This window comes from Pinus tabuliformis, chromosome X, assembly GCF_031772625.1.
Source record: "Pinus tabuliformis cultivar Carrire ecotype Pingquan chromosome X, CPIR1, whole genome shotgun sequence".
Taxonomy (NCBI): Eukaryota; Viridiplantae; Streptophyta; class Pinopsida; order Pinales; family Pinaceae; genus Pinus; species Pinus tabuliformis.
Genome location: NC_142308.1, coordinates 149,843,667 through 149,865,496, shown reverse-complemented (window position 1 = coordinate 149,865,496; position 21,830 = coordinate 149,843,667). Strand labels below are relative to the sequence as shown.

Genomic DNA, 21,830 nt, shown 5'->3' with positions numbered 1-21,830 from the left:
GCCTATTTTCTCCATTCTCCAAAAGACAAAGGACCCAACAGACCCCGACCAAAATCTATTGACTCGCCTTCAAGTCAATGTATTGTTGGTGCATCTGGTCCTTGATTTGGTTTTGTTTCATTATTTGAAATTTTTTCTCCTTCAAATGAGGGACCCATCTCTGGTACCATCTTCAGCACATCATCTTTAAAATTGGTATAGGTAGAAACAACACCATTCCATGTTTCTAATATAGTAGAGACTTGACCAACGAATTGCACAGTGGTCTCAACATTAGGCTCAGTGGATTGGGACTAAATAAGTTCTTGAATTGGCTGTCTCGTTCATAGTCAGAGACCTCAAGGTGAAAAAGTGATGTTGCGTGACAAGACGAAGGTCATGGAGTACTCACTTGGTAAATTGTGAGGTATCTTTTATGTGGTTGATTTGAGAATCTAACACATCTGCTTGCACCAAATGTTTTTTTTGTTTATCCAAATCAGAGGTGCTCATAGCCTGAGAAAAAAGTTGTTTGACATTCTCCTGGAGTAGATATACCATATGATTATTCTTGGCAAGAACACCATTCCAGTCAGAGACTTGATGGAAAATGTATTAGGGGTCATTCATAATTGTGGTAGGGTCTCTTTAATTGTCAATGTCGTAGCAATCTCTTGGGTGATCTACTCATGGTACTAGGTGGACAAGTCTGAGAGTGCTTGAGAAATTCTACTATCACCAGCCTGTAACTCCTGACTACACAACCAACCTAAAACAAGTCGCTTCAACAAATTCACAATGTTCAACAGGGGAATAGGTGGCAAATTATTCAATTTTTTTTACAACAAACTCAGCAAGGCCACATAGACTGAAATTTGGCACATATCTAAAATATGCTACTCCAACTGAGCTTTATCTACCTGTAACTGATCACGCTCACTTTTAACCAAGGTGAGGTGCTCAGTGATGATTATCACAGGTGGAAAAAAGGTTTGTACACCAGGATTCCACATGAACTAAGACGTTTTCAAGTAGTGCGGCAAAGGCAGAAATGAATTAAAAGATTTGTGAACTAGACCATGTATGAATCTCATCTTCTATGAGGGTATCCAAAGGGGGAAACCTAGTCTACAATGGTTGTCCACTAGAAACCATTTTTCTGACTGTCCCTGAGGAGAAAATTCTCACTCCTATTCATGCTCCTTACAAATATCTTAATGAAGCTCTAACATAACAGGTGTTGGCAGAAGAGGAATGATGTCATGTTTTTGCACAACAAGGGAAATGATTTTTCAGAAATGATCAGGTTCACTAACGAAGGTAGCGACCTGTTCAACGGAGACAATTAAATTGGAAAGTCACAAGGGTATTGATGTTGTGGGGACAGACGGCTCAAAATCTGGCGGAAGTGGAGGTGGAATAGTAGCAGCAAATCGAAGTGGGATGACATAAGTAATAGCAATTGGTTCAGTGTCCATTTCAATAGTGTCATCAAAGCCAGTATCAGAATCAAGGTGGTCAGAAATGGTTTCCTCAAGAGTTTGTGTCGATGCATTGGCCGAAGAATGCGAGGAAGTGGATCGCTCTTTAGTGACGAGCGCAGTGGGCTAAGTGGTAGCTGTAGGACCCTCCTCTATGAGATTGATGAGGCCAGACATAGGTGGTTTGGGATTTGGAAGGGGTGGAAGAGGGGAAATTGGGGTGGGGTCGGTAAATGGAGGAAGAGAAGAAGCAATGGTTGGTGGGGAAATAGACATAGGTGTTGTTATCTCAAAATCAAGCCCTGGAAGGCTGCAAACCAGGAAGACTTCAAGTAACTATTTCAAACCAATATTTTGACTAAGGTTTAGCCTCCTTAGCCTGAGAGGGCTCTCTCAAAAGGTTATTGATTTTGATTAAAAAATAAGAGGGCTAACTCTTGTGAAATAACAGTGACAAATATGAAGGTTGGACAAACATTACATAAGTTTCCATTGGGCCTATGGAGTCAATAAAACCTCAGCAAATAATGATACAGCCTTTACATAGAAGTCAGGGCATGTGGCATTTAAATGTTCAAAACACAACTCTTATAAAACCACAGTTCATGAATGTGTACAGGAAATCAGAGCAGCATAAGTGAATTCTGAGTGATTACACATCTATGCAACTGTAAAATAAATCAAGGATAAAGTAAAACCATACATCTTGAATATAGAAACACTTTATGAATCCTGAGAAGAAAAGCAGTTCTATTATATTACTGAAAACTCTGTCTTTACATAAGCCAAAACAATGCTTTGTTCATCAAATTTTTTCAACCCTTATTCCATTTCTGTTTCAGCTATATATAGAATCCTTATTCCAACTAATTCGAGCTTCCTCCTCCAGCATGAGGGGAATTGGATCACTACCTCTAATGACACCTATCAACATTTAACTAACTAATAAATGCAACAAAGCGCTGACTGTAGTTTTTAAGAGTTCTAAATCTACTATGACTCTAACTCTATATTATATTCATGATGGCTTCTCTTCGTTCTTTGACATCTGGAGTTTAGATGAGATAGCTGGGATGGATGTTTGATGCCCCACGTTTACCTTGGATGTTGAATCTTTTAACTGTTAAGAAGTATTAGGAGATGTCACTAGTTTCTCGGCTTCAGTTTTCTCCAAAGTACTCGAATGCACAGAAACATGTCTTCTAGATTTTAATAACCCAAAATGTGGAAGACTGCCACGTTTTTGATGTGCTGTAAGATGTCCTTGATGTGCTGTAAGCCTTTCACTGTTCCAAATATAACTGTATGAATCTGGCTACAAGAACATCATTCAGAACTGAACCCTGCCCTAGAAGCATGCCATTTGGTGTAATATTGAAGTCATTTGTAGCTCGAGTGACAACTCGAAGGTACTCAGATATGTTATTGAAATAGCCCTGGAAATAAGAGTCTCTTGGAAGTATCACTTGTTGCTCTAAACCTGGTTGAAGCCTTGTAGTTAATGCACTACTTGCAAAAGAAAAACCACTGAACACCAATAGGACTGCAACTTTCACTGCTGGTGTGCTTAATACAGGTGCATGGATATTCTTCATGTACTTCACATTTTAACTAGCGAGCTGTAGCCTTCCTCTTGGTTTTCGTTTTTTCCAACCAAAAGCAAGATAATAGATCAAAGTTAGACCAGCCAAAACAATAAAGACTATTTGGAACACATTGTACTTGTAAAGGTATTAAATGCCACGCAAGGATTCAAGAGTGCAACCAAATATCTCCTGAGCAGCAGTTGCTTGTGCATACACAGCAAAGGCTGTGGAACAAAATTGGATGACACTGATTGAACAGAGAAGAATAAGCCCCACATTGAAAAGGAAAGAATTCATCAATGTTCCACCCCACTTCATTGGATGAATTGTTATAAAAACAAGCCTTAAGCCAAGAACCATTGCCCCTGCTATCACAGCAAGGAGGAGGTAGAGGCAAAAGAAAGCAAATGCTACAGTTCCAAAAAGCCCCCAAACAGAATCTAGCTTGATGAAAACCTCATTAAGGAAGGGAGTGACAGGAGGATTGATCAACATGTATAACACAATGTGCGCAACCCAAGCCACCGAAACAATAAACCCAAATATTCCAAGTATCAATCTTGCTAAATAGCCAAGCACTGTTAAAGCCCATTTAGGGCATATCCAGCTATTATAGCATTCCACAAAACCACATCTTGTAATTTTGGAAACACTATCTAGTGCCTTTTCCATGTGCTGAAGCCATCTTTCTGCTGCTTCTCTTGTGACAGGGAATGGTTTGTGACGCATTATAAGGGCTGGATGACCTTTCCGTTGAGAATAAAGAGGCGGACTTCCCATCCTTTGAATAAAAAACTCATATTGGTTTTGGATGGCATCTTCTTTTCTTGAGTTGGCAAAGATTGATTGAAACCACTGCTGATCATCTGCGTAGACCCTGTTGTAGAATCCCGTAGAGAGATCAACGAAGGTTTGGTGCCCAAGCTTCAGATATAAGTTAGTGCCGTCTATAGCAAATGCATCCTCTGGAGCCACACCGCTCCATTCTGCGGCTTTCTGCTGGAGCGACTGCATTTTTCTCTCGACCGACAATAACAATAACACAATAATACCCTTTCGCTTCTGCTATTATCGTAATATGTCTGGGTACGAAAGAGAATTTATAGAACCAGAAGAAAGCAATGAGGTTATTCTTCAACCATTTCGTCAAACACTCGGCGTGAAACTGTGATGGATGTTCTCTCTCCATCAGATTTATCTTGGGTGCCTCTAGAATAGCTTTAGGAGGATTCCATTGCATCGCCCATATTGCAAGAGGACGCATGTAGATCAGGGACCGATAGTGGCCATCGACTGTCCAAGCTTCAGGTGTTTGAAACCAGTACCCAAAACCATCTTCTGACCAGCCCGCTAGAAAAATCCCCACAGCTGTAATGAAGGACTAATGCTCCAATCCTACATGAAGCATTGTTGCAGCAACACCATATGTTACACCTGTCCATATCTCCCGTGATTTCATGCACGTTTCATCCACTTTTCCATTTTGATGCATGCCATTCACTGCACCCATTCTTCCTCCTTTAATTTTCATAACGTTAAAATCATATATTTTGTGCAGAGCACTTCGTGTTTTGTTCTCGTCAAAAAGTGATGGTAGGCCTGACAGTTGTTCCATTGGTGGATGAGTGATGTCCTCGGGCTTGGGTGCGACCATTTCGCTTCCTTGATGTTTCCTCGCCTTCTTCAAAGCAAACTAAGGGTAAAACGACCTCAATTCTAAGAAGCCCAACGCTGTCCAAGGAATATAATCAACCAAAATTCCAGAGACCCAAGTCCAAAAGCTTCCAAGTACCAACTTCAGATCCAGGAATGCAATGTATGCCTTATCCAGTCTTCAAAAGAAGCCACACCCAGATCAAAAACCGATATGAAGCTTAGAGATCTAGATCAAAAGGCGGCCTAAAAGGGCCTAAAGTAGACACACCCAAATCAACAAATGCTGCAAAAATGCAACTTCTTCAGCTTTTTCTTCAACCCAATTGATAGACCGCCCAAGCCGAGAAAAGAGATGCTGAACTACGAAAACCCAGCTTCTAAAAAGCCGCCAAAACCGCCTCCAACTTCTGTCTATTAAATGAAAACCCAAAAAGCCAAACCTTTCTTTGCATTCCGCATGTAAAAATCAGATGATATGCCCGCCCATCAACATCCTCATCAATATAAAAGTCAACATCCGCATTTGATATAATTCTTCCATCATGATCAATTGCATGAGTCTTATGCTTGTATGTCATAAGAGTTGTCCTTAAGGTAGACTCATCAACGTCCATAAAATTCGCGAGCTTTTCCATTGAGATGGATGTATACGACTTCAAGAAGCTCCGTAGACCTGACAAAAGCTGTTGTTGTCTTACTTCTGATAAGAACAGCTTCAACTGAAGCCTATATGCATCCTGGTTATAATTTACAAGAGCTTCATCATAGTTTGGTACTGAAGGAGTAATAAATTTAGGACAAGCATATGAAAAATAGTTCGTTATACACAGCCTCATCACTTCTCTGCATATTTCTCATGCTTCACCACAAAACCTCGCCCAGTGGCCCTATACTTCGCACCACCATGCAAAATTGTCCTGCCGAAATAATGAGTCTTTGTACCCAGAGAGAATGTGAAAAGACAGAGGCAAGTTGCAGCTGCATGACAACAAAATCACTTAATGCGGACCGGAAGCCTCGTTCCAAGCCAACCTCCATAACCATTGGCAAGGCCATTAGTAGACCTATCTAAACCATAGACTGCGATGCAAGAACTGCCTCAAGAGGAAAAATTTTTCTTATATCTGCTTGGTTAACCAGTGACTTTTCTAATCCACATAGTAGCCAAATACAGCCGTCCATAAAGAAAGATAGACGAAGTGTATAGGCTGACAACTGTTGATGAATTTTGATGGATATGACAGTTGTGAAATAATGGCTATGGATTCGAACAAATCCCCAATTTCGTAGCGCAGCCAGTGCAAAATATGAATTATGCGCTATGAAATCACTTAAAGCATGTTGCGCTGCGAAATTGCTGAAAAGGATTTATGTGCTTTACCATCAAACAAATGTAAGACATTTGGCATTGAAATTTTGTCAATGATAACAGTGGCTCCACTTGGAACCTGCAGTTCCAGTGCCTTATAAAATTTATTTGACAAACATCTTCTTTAAGTTCCTTGGGGCTTCACCTCGGGCTTAAACTTGATGATCACTGTGGGAAAAAGAAATCTACCACTACTGAAAAAAAAAAAAAATGCTCAGTCACCTTGAGCTTATTTGCACTTTCTTATTTGCACTTTCCTACCTACCTACCCTATCAGCTGCAAGCTCCACTTGTAGCTCAAGCAACATGATATTTCCAATAAAGCCAATCAATTGTCTTCTCTGATATTGGAGGCTCTTGACTGCATTCAACCTCAAAATAACCATGGTAGTGAGATGACCACATCAACTCATAATATACTTGATCTTCATAATACAAATGAAAATGAAAGACCGGAGTGCAAATCTTGTCCATATATTCACTTATAGGGTCAAAGAATACATGGTTATGTTGATGATCATCATAACATTCTACATCTTTAGACAACTGATTCTCAACCACACAAAATTCTTTTGATATGCTATCGAACTTCTTTTCTGAATGCTGCCTACAAACAATGTAATTTTCCTCTTTCTTATGATCAGTTATTGTTGTAAGCTGCTGAGAAGTTTGACATAAAAAACCAACCTTTTCCTCTGCCTGAGGGTCGTAAAAGCTATCTTCCAGTACTTCTTCTTGTTGTTTGCAATCTATTTCATACTCATAATGATCTGAAGCCTGACAAATTTGCTGCATCTCTACATCAACATCAAAGGATGAAACATGGTTTTCACAAGTAAACCCCTGCTGCTCTTCATGCTGCGTTTCATGAGATGTTATACTTTCTCCTTGGTGCTGGAATGCATTGTTATGAAGAGCCTCTAAAATTTCTTCATCCATAAATTCATCATCATCATAACAATCTTCCAAGTACTGAATAAGACTTAAAGAATGCCTACAACAATCTTTAAGCAGCAATAAGGAAGGATAACCTTCTTTATACATTTCACAGAATTCATCATGAAAACTAGCAAGCGAATATATTGAACCATTTTCCAGACTTTTATACCAAGACCATGCTTTTCCTTCTAAAGTGGTCATAAACATTTTCATGAGACAATCTTCAGGGAAATGAACCTTAAGACTGCGTACATGCATATGAAACCTAACCAAATGAAGAGCAGCATCATCTTTCTTTTCATCTTTGAATATTGGAAGATCCTCTAACCAATCAACCTCTGGCATAGGATTTGGAAAGCTAGGGATATGAGACCGATTCATAGGAGCATACCTGGCATTCATTCTTGCAGTGAAATTCATCTTGAAACTTCATCAAGCTACTGATCTTCTAGCAATGGAGTCACCTTCCGATTTATTATTTGATGTGTGGAGTCACCAAGGTAGTTTTGCAGCCTCAAAAAGATGTCTGAGCTCCTGCTACCTTCAGAAGTTCAACCATTGATTTCGGGAATGAATAATCTTCAGACTCCCGGCAGACGCACCAAAATGTTATCTCAAAATCAAGCCCTGGAAGGCTGCAAACCAGGAAGACTTCAAGTAACTATTTCAAACCAATCTTTTGACTAAGGTTTAGCCTCCTTAGCCTGAGAGGGCTCTCTCAAAAGGTTATTGATTTTGATTAAAAAATAAGAGGGCTAACTCTTGTGAAATAACAGTGACAAATATGAAGGTTGGACAAACATTACATAAGTTTCCATTGGGCCTATGGAGTCAATAAAACCTCAGCAAATAATGATACAGCCTTTACATAGAAGTCAGGGCATGTGGCATTTAAATGTTCAAAACACAACTCTTATAAAACCACAGTTCATGAATGCGTACAGGAAATCAGAGCAGCATAAGTGAATTCTGAGTGATTACACATCTATGCAACTGTAAAATAAATCAAGGATAAAGTAAAACCACACATCTTGAACATAGAAACACTTTATGAATCCTGAGAAGAAAAGCAGTTCTATTATATTACTGAAAACTCTGTCTTTACATAAGCCAAAACAATGCTCTGTTCATCAAATTTTTTCAACCCTTATTCCATTTCTGTTTCAGCTATATATAGAATCCTTATTCCAACTAATTCGAGCTTCCTCCTCCAGCATGAGGGGAATTGGATCACTACCTCTAATGACACCTATCAACATTTAACTAACTAATAAATGCAACAAAGCGCTGACTGTAGTTTTTAAGAGTTCTAAATCTACTATGACTCTAACTCTATATTATATTCATGATGGCTTCTCTTCGTTCTTTGACATCTGGAGTTTAGCTGAGATAGCTGAGATGGATGTTTGATGCCCCACGTTAACCTTGGATGTTGAATCTTTTAACTGTTCAGAAGTATTAGGAGATGTCCCTGGTTTCTCGGCTTCAGTTTTCTCCAAAGTACTCGAATGCACAGAAACATGTCTTCTAGATTTTAATAACCCAAAATGTGGAAGACTGCCACATTTTTGATGTGCTGTAAGATGTCCTTGATGTGCTGTAAGCCTTTCACTGTCCCAAATATAACTGCATGAATCTGGCTACAAGAACATCATTCAGAACTGAACCCTGCCCTAGAAGCATGCCATTTGGTGTAATATTGAAGTCATTTGTAGCTCGAGTGACAAATCGAAGGTACTCAGATATGTTATTGAAATAGCCCTGGAAATAAGAGTCTCTTGGAAGTATCACTTGTTGCTCTAAACCTGGTTGAAGCCTTGTAGTTAATGCACTGCTTGCAAAAGCAAAACCACTGAACACCAATAGGACTGCAACTTTCACTGCTGGTGTGCTTAATACAGGTGCATGGATATTCTTCATGTACTGCACATTTTAACTAGCGAGCTGTAGCCTTCCTCTTGGTTTTCGTTTTTTCCAACCAAAAGCAAGATAATAGATCAAAGTTAGACCAGCCAAAACAATAAAGACTATTTGTAACACATTGTACTTGTAAAGGTATTAAATGCCACGCAAGGATTCAAGAGTGCGACCAAATATCTCCTGAGCAGCAGTTGCTTGTGCATACACAGCAAAGGCTGTGGAACAAAATTGGATGACACTGATTGAACAAAGAAGAATAAGCCCCGCATTGAAAAGGAAAGAATTCATCAATGTTCCACCCCACTTCATTGGATGAATTGTTATAAAAACAAGCCTTAAGCCAAGAACCATTGCCCCTGCTATCACAGCAAGGAGGAGGTAGAGGCAAAAGAAAGCAAATGCTACAGTTCCAAAAAGCCCCCAAACAGAATCTATCTTGATGAAAACCTCATTAAGGAAGGGAGTGACAGGAGGATTGATCAACATGTACAACACAATGTGCGCAACCCAAGCCACCGAAACAATAAACCCAAATATTCCAAGTATCAATCTTGCCAAATAGCCAAGCACTGTTAAAACCCATTTAGGGCATATCCAACTATTATAGTATTCCACAAAACCACATCTTGTAATTTTGGAAACACTATCTAGTGCCTTTTCCATGTGCTGAAGCCATCTTTCTGCTGCTTCTCTGGTGACAGGGAATGGTTTGTGACGCATTATAAGGGCTGGATGACCTTTCCGTTGAGAATAAAAAGGCGGACTTCCCATCCTTTGGATAAAAAACTCATATTGGTTTTGGATGGCATCTTCTTTTCTTGAGTTGGCAAAGATTGATTGAAACCACTGCTGATCATCTGCGTAGACCCTATTGTAGAATCCCGTAGAGAGATCAACGAAGGTTTGGTGCCCAAGCTTTATATATAAGTTAGTGCCGTCTATAGCAAATGCATCCTCTGGAGCCACACCGCTCCATTCTGCGGCTTTCTGCTGAAGCGACTAAATCTTTCTCTTGACCGACAATAACAATAACACAATAATACCCTTTCTCTTCTGCTATTATCGTAATATGTCTGGGTACGAAAGAGAATTTATAGAACCAGAAGAAAGCAATGAGGTTATTCTTCAACCATTTCATCAAACACTCGGCGTGAAATTGTGATGGATGTTCTCTCTCCATCAGATTTATCTTGGGTGCCTCTAGAACAGCTTTAGGAGGATTCCATTGCATCGCCCATATTGCAAGAGGACGCATGTAGATCAAGGACCGATAGTGGCCATCGATTGTCCAAGCTTCAGGTGTTTGAAACCAGTACCCAAAACCATCTTCTGACCAGCCCGCTAGAAAAATCCCCACAGCTGTAATGAAGGACTAATGCTCCAATCCTACATGAAGCATTGTTGCAGCAACACCATATGTTACACCTGTCCATATCTCCCGTGATTTCATGCACGTTTCATCCACTTTTCCATTTTGATGCATGCCATTCACTGCACCCATTCTTCCTCCTTTAATTTTCATAACGTTAAAATCATATATTTTGTGCAGAGCACTTCGTGTTTTGTTCTCGTCAAAAAGTGATGGTAGGCCTGACAGTTGTTCCATTGGTGGATGAGTGATGTCCTCGGGCTTGGGTGCGACCATTTCGCTTCCTTGATGTTTCCTCGCCTTCTTCAAAGCAAACTAAGGGTAAAATGACCTCAATTCTAAGAAGCCCAACACTGTCCAAGGAATATAATCAACCAAAATTCCAGAGACCCAAGTCCAAAAGCTTCCAAGTACCAACTTCAGATCCAGGAATGCAATGTATGCCTTATCCAGTCTTCAAAAGAAGCCACACCCAGATCAAAAACCGATATGAAGCTTAGAGATATAGATCAAAAGGCGGCCTAAAAGGGCCTAAAGTAGACACACCCAAATCAACAAATGCTGCAAAAATGCAACTTCTTCAGCTTTTTCTTCAACCCAATTGATAGACCGCCCAAGCCGAGAAAAGAGATGCTGAACTACGAAAACCCAGCTTCTGAAAAGCCGCCAAAACCGCCTCCAACTTCTGTCTATTAAATGAAAACCCAAAAAGCCAAACCTTTCTTTGCATTCCGCATGTAAAAATCAGATGATATGCCCGCCCATCAACATCCTCATCAATATAAAAGTCAACATCCGCATTTGATATAATTCTTCCATCATGATCAATTGCATGAGTCTTATGCTTGTATGTCATAAGAGTTGTCCTTAAGGTAGACTCGTCAACGTCCATAAAATTCATGAGCTTTTCCATTGAGATGGATGTATACGACTTCAAGAAACTCCGTAGACCTGACAAAAGCTGTTGCTGGCTTACTTCTAATAAGAACAGCTTCAACTGAAGCCTATATGCATCTTGGTTATAATTTACAAGAGCTTCATCATAGTTTGGTACTGAAGGAGTAATAAATTTAGGACAAGCATATGAAAAATAGTTCGTCATACACAGCCTCATCACTTCTCTGCACATTTCTCATGCTTCACCACAAAACCTCGCCCAGTGGCCCTATACTTCGCACCACCATGCAAAATTGTCCTGCCGAAATAATGAGTCTTTGTACCCAGAGAGAATGTGAAAAGACAGAGGCAAGTTGCAGCTGCATGACAACAAAATCACTTAATGCGGACCGGAAGCCTCGTTCCAAGCCAACCTCCATAACCATTTGCAAGGCCATTAGTAGGCCTATCTAAACCATAGACTACGATGCAAGAACTTCCTCAAGAGGAAAAAAATTTCTCATATCTGCTTGGTTAACCAGTTACTTTTCTAATCCACTCAGTAGCCAAATACAGCCATCCATAAAGAAAGATAGACGAAGTGTATAGGCTGACAACTATTGATGAATTTTGATGGATATGATAGTTGTGAAATAATGGCTATGGATTCGAACAAATCCCCAATTTCGTAGTGCAGCCAGTGCAAAATATGAATTATGTGCTACGAAATCACTTAAAGCATGTTGCACTGCGAAACTGCTGAAAAGGATTTATGTGCTTTACCATCAAACAAATGTAAGACATTTGGCATTGAAATTTTGTCAGTGATAACAGGTGTAATAGCTTGAACAATAGCAGCTCGTTGGACTAGGGAACGTAACTCCGCCCAAGTCATGTGTGTCAAAGAGATACATTCTTGGACCTTCTTTAGGAGTGGCTAGAGACCTTCATCAGTATCATCAGATCATTTTCAAGAAGAAGACAGTGCATCCTCAGTAGAATCCTTTGGGAACATAGCATCAAATAAATATAGATTCTCACTATCCTGTTACATATCTATTATCCTAGGCCATAAAAGGACTTCATTATGGAAGGCATTCCCATTCAAATAAAATGGTAATTTCCCCATTGAGAAGGTTGAGGGATCGATGGTGAGCTGTCAAACATACAAGTTGTTGTGACTAATCCCAAACCAAATTTTATGAGCATAGTGATCCAACAGTGTAAGGGGCACCCTAGCGACATTACAAGTGACGATGACCATTTTATTATACCATTGCTCAAAGGAAAGATCATTACAGTCATGATTTTCGCAATCCTCAGTATTGTGCCAAGGGACATAAGCATAAGCGAACACATCATCATCGACAACAAGTTCTAAATATCTTCCTTAATTTGGGAACCATTTAAACACAACGAGGGGAATTTGGGAACCATTTAAACACAACGAGGGAATAAGAAAATACCCAAAAATAAAATAAGTCACCTACGCATGAACATGTTCAACAGCTTTAAATAACTCATTAAGCAGATAGCTGGACTAATTGAGTTGTTCTCCTCTCACACAAGCATCTGCAACAAATATGGCGCCGAGTGAGCATTCCCCTTTTGTATAGTGGCACATGAGCTTACTAGTGATAATATGATATGCTAGCTTGATGGGTTGATTATTGACCAAATCAATGACTATTCCTTAGTCCTTTCTTCGAGTGCCATACTTGGTATAGAGGTTATTTGTGTCGGATTTCTTCCTGGCTTTGAAACCTTCTAGAATGTCATAGCCACATCAGAGCCATATGCGTACAGTCTTGTGAGCCTTTGAATATCGTGGACATGAATTAGGTATTATTGATCTAGACACAATGAGCCTCCATGAAGCTAACTAATTAAAAACTTAGTGCATCACATGACCTCTCTTGTGGTACCAAAACTAAGCAATTCACGCAAAATTAACAAGGATGATTGCTTCAATGTACAGAATTCAGTGTTGATTTTAAGATAGGAGTGGGCATGAGGTCTCACGTTACATTCCATGAATATGTCTGTGTGGAGTGAATGGAATATAACATGGTCTGATAATTCATTATCGACCAGGGTATCTTTATTATACTTTCCAAGGAGATCATTGGTGGTGTGAATACGGGAGTCTATAGGGAAGAGGGAAATGGAAATTTTAGACGGGCAACCCATGGCAGCAGACCAACAATTATAAATGAAGTGAATAGTGGAGTGATGAAAGGTGGAGACTCAGAGGAGGGCAACATGGAAGCAAGGATAGAAAAATTCAAAAAATTCTTAGGTGGAATGGCATGCAAAGGACAAAGAGCAAGGGTTATATATAAATTTGTGACAAAAGTTTGGAATGAGTTAATTGTTACCGAATAATTCACTATGGACCCAAAATATGTGATAATTATGACAAAATCCTTTAAATTGAACTAAATACTTAAATGACTGACAACCAAAATAAAAAATTAACTAAAAATATTATAGAAATACAAGAAAATTAGATTATAAATCGGCTATGACAAGACCAGACTTAATGGCAGAAAACATAGGTAATTGTAATGACAAGACATGACAAGACTTTCCTAACTACAATTTCTTGTGGTGGAGTGCAACTAAAAAGGTTTTATTTATATGATAAACAATAGAGACCTACTCGAACTATGGTTGACGCAAGTGACAAAAGAAACATACTCTAACTAAAAAATAGTGATGCAACTATCATAGTAACCTGGCTAATACTCCCTTTTTAGAGAGTTCCTTAAAAAATAAACATATGATCCAAAGAAGGGTTTCAGGTGTGTGTCGTTCACCCATTTAGGAAAAAGGATAACATCCAACTCAACAATTTTGATATCTCTATAATCTCAAATCTTCGCAACATAAAATGGACCAAGCCAATGCATCTATAGCTTACTAGGATGCTTCATATATTTTTTGTCGTAGAGTAACACTTGATCCCCAACATAAAATGACTTTTTCTTAATATGTGGGTCATCCAAGACTTATGTCTCTATTTTTCGATAGTCTAATGGAAATTTGAAAGGAAGTGATGTTCATTTAGTTGCCACAACTATCTCTAGGATAGATTCATTGTCCAAAATCTTGGTAACATGAGCAATAAAAAGATTAGGGACTATGAATTCTGTTGGAACTACGTCTTCTCTTCCATAAACCAATTAAAAGAGTGTATACTTATGTAACTTCTTAGTAGTAGTGTGATTATCCCATTATTTGGTGTGAATCCTTTCATCCCAGTTATCCCTATTCGCAGAACAAATTTTGGTAAGACCCTTCTATAAGATCTTAGTGAAAGCCTCAACAATTCCATTTGCTTGTAGGTGATAAGGGTTGATCTTGTGATGTTGGATCATGAAATTATGTAACAACACCCGAACTATCTCATTAATGAAGTGAGAACCGTGATTTCTAGTAAGGCTTCTAGGACAGCCAAACCTGGTGATGATGTTCTCAAAGATTAATCATGCAGTTGTATCAGCAGTGCAATCTTTAACAGGAGATATTGTTGCACAACACATCAGATAATTTGTTGTTGTAATTATATATCTTGCATGGGAAAGATGAGTAGGTGGGTTGATAGGTTCAAAAAAATCAACCACCCACTTTTCAAATGCCTCAAATTCCCGAACTAGATGCAAAGGTAATTCATCTTGTCGAGAGGGTCGACCAATCCGCTAGAAAACATCACATTGCTTGGCATATTTCTTAGGATCCTTGAATAAGTTCGGCCACCATAGTCCAGCTTGTAATACCTTCCTAGCAGTAGATTTTCCTCCAACATGGCCTCCCACAACACCTGCATGACATTCCCCGAGAATATTATCCCGCTTATGATCCAATACACATCTTCTTATAATATGGTCAAGCCCCATTTTATATAACCTTCCCAAGATCAACTAATAGTTAGCATTGTGAAAAACCATATGTCACTTCTGAGTGGAAGTAGCATAATGAGGGAACTGACCTATTGTGATAAATAATGCAATATCTTCCAGGTAATCAGGAACTGCTTCAATTTGAAATAGGTGTGCATCAGGAAATTGATTATTAATTGAAACTCCTGATTCTCTTGATTCAATACGAGATAGATGATCGAGACCCACATTTGATCTTCCCATCTTGACAATGACTTCAAAGGTAAATTCCTGGAATAGAAGAATCCAATGGAAAATTCTCCCTTCGAGCACAGGTTTACTAACTAAGTACTTCAAAGCTGAATGATCTGTGAAAAAATTAAATGGACCTCCCAAAAAATAGTGCCAGAATTTTTGGAGTGAGTACACCATAGAAAGAGCTTCCCTCTTTGTAGTGGTGCAATTATTTTCCATAGTAGAAAGTTTTCTACTAACGAAATAAATGGGATGATCTAAATTTCATTCTCCTAGTTGTGTCAAAATAGCCTCTAATGCAATCCCAGATGCATCTATATGAACATGGAATTATTTATTCCAATTGGGATAAACCAAAATGGGTGCACTTGTGAGTTTATCTTTGAGAGTGTCAAATGCAGAATCACATTTAGCAGACCAAACAAACCTTTCATATTTCTTTTAAAAATTCTCCAAAGGTGCAGTGATTAGCACATAATTCCTTATGAACCTATGATAATATCTGGTGTGTCCCAGAGTTGATTGCAACTTCTTCACAATAGTTGGTGGCGACATATTCAATATTACCGCAACTTTCGCAGGGTCCACACATACTCCTTCTTAGCACACTATGTGACCCAATAAAGTTCCAAAGGGGACAGCAAAAATGTATTTCTTCAGATTTAGAGAGATTTGAAGTTTCCCGCATCTATGAAACATAACTCTTAACAAACTAGAATGTTTCTTGAGCAGACTGTAAATTATACATTCATCCATGTAAACCTCAAGAAACTTGTGAATATTCTCTTAGAAGGCAACTATCATAATTTGTGATAAGAGTCAAAGACCATTCTTCAATCTGAATGGCATGACATTGTAAGCATAAGAACCCCATTCAGTGGTGAACGTAGTTTTCTTATTTTCTTCTTCTGCGATCCTCACTTGGTGGTAACCAAAAAATCCATTAGTAAAATAATAATCCCTATTACCTGCAACATTTTCCAAAACTCAATCACTGAAAGGAGTTGGAATGGATCATGTACACAAGCATTGTTAAGGATCCTATAATCAACACACACCCTAATTTCCTGGGAATATTTATTACCTTAGATGACAATTAGACTTATTCATTCAGCCTCAATGACCGAGAATATAAGTCCTGCAGCCAACATATTTTCAATATCCCTTTTGACATTTTCTTTGACCCTTGGATTTAATCTGTAAGGTCGATGCTTGACTGATTTTGCATTTGGTTTCAAAGTTATCTTCATCTCCCCCAGTTCTCCTTTAATTCCTTTTAATTCAGAAAGTGAAGCAGGGAATAAATATTCATATTCCTTGAGTGGATCGAAAAAAACTTTGGTAGTCTATTCATCCCAATAGTCGCTAATGGAAGCAAGTTTGGATTTATCTTCAGTCCCAATATTCATCTTTTTTAGTTTTAGCAGCTACAAATGTGGTGCATATGTGATAGGGTCTTCCTTTATCCCTCTCTCTCCTTCATATTCTTTAAAAGACAAGTGTCTTAATTCTTCTAAATCATCATCAAGTTCTTTATTAATTTTCCTACAAGCTAGGCTTCATGGAATCTTAAATCATATTGATGTGAAAAATATCCATATCTACTACATTCTACCATAGCGTTTTTGAATGGGAATAATACCCTTTTAATAGATTTTATAGCTTTGTCTATCTTTGTATTTTTTATGGCTATAACCTACATATTCATCACAAATGCAGCATAATACGAAGAAATCCCCCTAGAGACAGCCTTGGATTGCTGACAAGACTGGTTCCTAGGGTCATCCAGATCATTGCGTCTCAAATTACTTTTGAATAATAAGAGACATCACCTATGTTTCAAACATGAACATGAGAGAGTGGTTCTTCTTCCTAAAGATGTAAGCCAATGATATAATCCTTGATACATAGAAGTAGATTTCATAAATAAAACAAGACAGTGGAAGCCTTTCCCTTCAGAACTTCATAGTTTAATAAAATTGTTTTAAAGTAAATCATAACAGGCAAAGTGAGGAAAGAAACTCAATATTATGGATCTTACAACACCAAGAAATTTATACACATAGCATGAGCCTGGAACCATAAAGTTGATCTACTTTCTAAGTTAAAAAGGAGTGTTGAACAGACAATAGAAGAAAGATGACTTTGCATCATATAGTGTTGCAAATGTAATTTCAAACTCTCACATAGGCATGTGCATTTAAAGAAATACAAATGAATATGTCGGGAAATTTAAATACATTACAGTGCTTATTGATGCATTAATAGGAGGACTGAGGAACAAACAAACAAGTAATTTTATAGGATAAACAAGCTACAAAGTTTAGAAGGAGGAATCACCATCAATCTGTGGTCTTCTGAAGATCTATAATCTATCACAGGAGTTACAAAATCAGATCTTTTCTCTTGAGATTTTCGAACCCTTATACAATATCAGGACCCCCTATTTATAAGAAGGGGATGAACAAGCCATTAATGATTTTTACAGGAGAATTCATGAGCCAAGGGTTTCTTTGTCAGATCAGGTTGCCTTCTTGGCCGAGGAAGGGGATCGTCTTCAAGTTGCACTTCCTCTTCAAACTCTTAAACATGATCCAGAAATATTTTGAGTAAATGAAGAGAGAGGAGGATCCCAGGGAGAAAGAGGAGGTGTTAGAATATCCTTTATTGCAAAAAACTCTTGTGAAGGCCACATACTATTGCAATGGGTGATTTTAAGGTAGTTAATGTGAAAATGGGCCGACATAGTCACTTTAGATGTCTTGCCTAAATAAGTTGATCTCTACATTCGAATCCTGGCTTTTACCCCTTCAAACTTCGAAATAACTCTGTTTTCCTTTTTTTTGGCAATGACTGTTACGCTAAAAAATGTCACCTTGACTACTTACAGTTAGTATGGCTCAAATCAACAGTCATGCTACCCTCTTAGGCAAGTCTCATGCCTCTGTTATCCATCTCAAACTCAAAGAAGAGAGAAAGTCTTGTAAAAAATATGTTTATCTCTGGGGTCGCAGGTTCTCTCAAGCCTTACCTGCGGGGACGCTGGCAATGTTCACAAAGTCTGCGTCTTTGGACGCTCTGTATGTCAAAGGACAGGTGCGTCCTTCTGTAAAAGGCAAAATGCGCAAGTTTCATCTTAAAAAAGTTACTTGTGGTTACTTCTAGAACATTCTAGAGGTCGGTTTGATGAAATGGATGCGCCTCCAGTTGGTTCATGTATCTCTATTAAGGAGGAACTTATCCCATCAATAAGGGAGCTATCCCACCCAAAGAGGGGGATGATCCCATTGATGGTGGACCTGAATAACCTCTTTACAGCACTATAAATAAAGGCATTGAGCCAGAAGGAGAGGAGGTTGGAGCTATACATTTTCTTTGGGTAAATGCTGCAGGATTTAGGTCTTCCATTAGAGCCTTTGTGAGGAGAGATTGTCTTTACTTGATTCTACTTGGAAGAGGGTGAGCTTTGTCAAAGTAGAGGAAAACCCTTGATGGACCCTGGGAGGAACTTGCACAACACCAAGGCCAGGTTGTAAGAGTTTCTTTGTTTCGTTATTAATACAAACTGGTTTATTTTTCTCAATAGCTTGTGTTAATGAGTTATTTCATGTGTTCCTTGGTCTGCATGTTGAATATATGTTTTATTATATGAAATGCAAGTGCTTGGTAATTGTTTGATTGTTTGTGGTTGCAGGAATTGACTTGAAGGAGGAGCTCATCCGGATCGTCAAGAACGGACTTCAACAACAGCGTTTTGGAATAAGGTAAGCCTAAACACTTGTAGTTTTCATGTTGTAAAAGGTGTATTTAGAGAAAGATCACTCCATTTTGTCTTGTTTGTCATTAGAATGTCTTAGACTTCTAGGAAGGTCAGCTGTGTCCGCACCCTTGACCAATTCCGTGTGACAAATTGGCGACTCCGCTGGGGAATCCATTAATGAGAGAGTCTTTTCCTTTATGTGAACTTTGCTTTGAGAAAATCATTTTTATTTTCTGGTTTTTGACTGTGAGAATTAGTATTTGGGTGGCTTAGCTTTAGATTTAGTTAGATTTGGTTTTTCTTCATTTTTCCAGAGAGACGCACCCTCTGAGTACTGCACAGTGCGTCTTTGGACGCGCTGTTGCCGTCTGCACAGAGCGGGCCCGCACCTGTTGTAACGGGTTGCCTGCGTCTTCCTGTAAAATTTAAGAAAATTCCATTTTTGCTTTAAATTGCTTTTAGATTTTGATTTTTCTTAGTGTTTTCTGCCCAGATCCTTTAGTACCCTGTCAAGAATTTTCACCTGAACTTGTTTTGTGAGCTTTGAGTGTTTTAGTGGTTTTCAACGAAGTTTAGGCCTAGGGTTTGATTTTTCAATAGGTCCTGTAGTGACTTTGATAGTAGAAAGTTGTCCAGCCTTAGATCTCTCTGGTTAGTCAACCTTCTTAGAAGTCGGGCCTGTCGTAAAGTCTCCTTGTGTGAGCAACTTGCCATTTGAGTTGTTTTGGGTCAAATTTCGAATTGCTTGTTTATAAAGTATTGATTTCCATTTTACAAAAAGAACAAAAAGATTAGAGTTTTGTTTTGGCTAGTTTTTGGTTCTGCAATAAGCTAGTCCTTGATTTGATTGTGATCAAGTAAAACACCTTAGAATAATCATTGTTAGTTTTGGCCTCGTTAAGATTGCTTAGAGTAAATTTGCTTTTAGTTTGCTTATGAGTGGATTTTCATAGATTTTAATAGTTGTTAAGATTGATTTTTGGTTATATTAGATTTATTTGCTTTATTAAAAGAAAAATACAAAAACATCTTCTTTAAAAAGTCTTGTTTCAAGTAGCTTTTTGTTTTTGAAAGAAGAAAAGAGTTTTTTCGTGCATGTAAAGAGAGGTTATGTTTTTATGCTTGGAAAAGAAAAACGAATTGTTTCTTTGATTGTCTTCAATTAAGAAGTTGCTTTTATAAAGATTGCATTCTCTCAACTTTTTAGTTAAGCAATTCATCGAAAAAGTAAAGTAGTGGGTAAATCATCCTAGGTGCATTTTGTAGTGGTTTCGAGTCGAGTCAACACACCACTGGTTTCACTTCCATCACCTTTTGACTTAAGAAACAACCTTAAAAGTAACGCTTAAATTAAAATCAATCTAGTAATCTTTATTTTTCTAGGGCTCTGAAAGCACCAACATAGCTTAGGCTAGGGTCTTGGAGTAGGTGAGTACTTAACTCTCCAAGACTACAAAACCAAACAGATAGTCTATCTTGAGTAGAACAAATCCAATTGTTTCAGTTACACTCTGGGAAAGCTCCTCTTAAAGGAGAAGCACGAGCTCGTGTCCGAACCAGTGAGGGGATCATTCCTCCCTCGTTGGGAACGACGCCAGACAGTACGTATTACAAACGGTAAACCTCGGATTAACCATTGTCGAGGAGCCAGGGGTCACTTATCGGTAAACCTTGGATTGTTGTCAAGGAGCCGGTAAGGGGATTGGAGCTTGTTACTCTGCCCTTGCGTGCTGTCGGAGTTTAGACTGTTCCCCCAGGTGTAATTGTTGTGATTGGTAACCTTAGTGCCATAATCTAGGATTCTACCAAGGTGACGGTGGAGGGAAGGTCCCACTGTACCTGGAGCAGACGTCGGTTATACTCACTTGGATTTTCGGGGGGTTCACTTCACTTCGAGACGGTTAAAGTGGAGGAACTTGTCCAGTCTATTCATTAAGCAGGTTGCCGGGGTAACTGTTCCACCCGCCATTTCTGTACTGAATCCTGCGAGGTTGGGCCTAATCACCAACTAGCGCTTTTGGTCCGGAAGACTACTGTTTGTGTGTGGTTTGACGCTCTAGATTATTTAGGCGTGTGCTTCAAATTTGTTTGCTTCTTTAGAAGACTTTAGGTGGTTTGATTTGAAATTTTTTACTTTGTTTTCGTGTGTTGTAGTTAAAATCTTTAATTGTGGCGGAATTACCGAGACAGTCCCGTAGACTTCGGGGCAAGTCTCCTGAGATTGTTACCGGAATAGATTTGTTAAGAAAACTCCGTAAATCGCGGGGTGAATCTCCTGAAGACATTCCGGGTCATTTAGAAGGGTTAAAGGTCCTTGTAACTCCTCCTAGTGGCAGTAGAGTAGGTTCACCTGAAGAAGGAGAATCTTCCTTGGTAGTCCATCCAGATTACCAAAGTTTAGAAACAGGTTACAATCCCGAAGCTGTTACAGTTTCCGAGCTTGCTGGTAGTTTTTCATCTGCCAGTGAAACAGGCGAAGAACCTGAAATTTCCGAACCTGTTACTCCAACTCCTAGTGTTCCTGATTCACCAAGAATAGAAAGAATTATCACCGAAAATCTTCCTGTTGGATTAATTGCTATAGAAGAACTTGTTCCAGAGGAAGAAATAGGCGTTTCTGATTCTGAAGATCTAATTACCCTTGATCTAAGGGAGCGTGAATCCATCTTTTACAGTCCTCCTAGAAGTGAATCTTGGTACCTTGCATTAACCAATTTTTTAGACAACTCAGTAGGTTTTTCTACACCTCGTACTCCTTT

At 38.8% G+C, this 21,830-nt stretch overlaps 1 protein-coding gene and 3 pseudogenes across 1 annotated transcript; all 4 read right to left on the bottom strand.

The window, feature by feature from the left end:
• Window positions 1–3,067: 3,067 nt before the first annotated feature.
• Window positions 3,068–3,632, bottom strand: LOC149138895 (LIMR family protein At5g01460 pseudogene; annotated as a pseudogene).
• Window positions 3,633–5,079: 1,447 nt separating this feature from the next.
• LOC149138894 (uncharacterized) lies at window positions 5,080–5,538 on the bottom strand (annotated as a pseudogene).
• A 3,401-nt stretch (window positions 5,539–8,939) lies between these two features.
• Window positions 8,940–9,416, bottom strand: LOC149138893 (LIMR family protein At5g01460 pseudogene; annotated as a pseudogene).
• A 1,475-nt stretch (window positions 9,417–10,891) lies between these two features.
• On the bottom strand, window positions 10,892–11,401 carry LOC149138892 (uncharacterized). The gene has a single exon (XM_089450523.1). It carries the CDS (start codon window positions 11,399–11,401, stop codon window positions 10,892–10,894), a length of 510 nt encoding a protein of 169 aa, XP_089306649.1.
• Window positions 11,402–21,830: the final 10,429 nt, after the last annotated feature.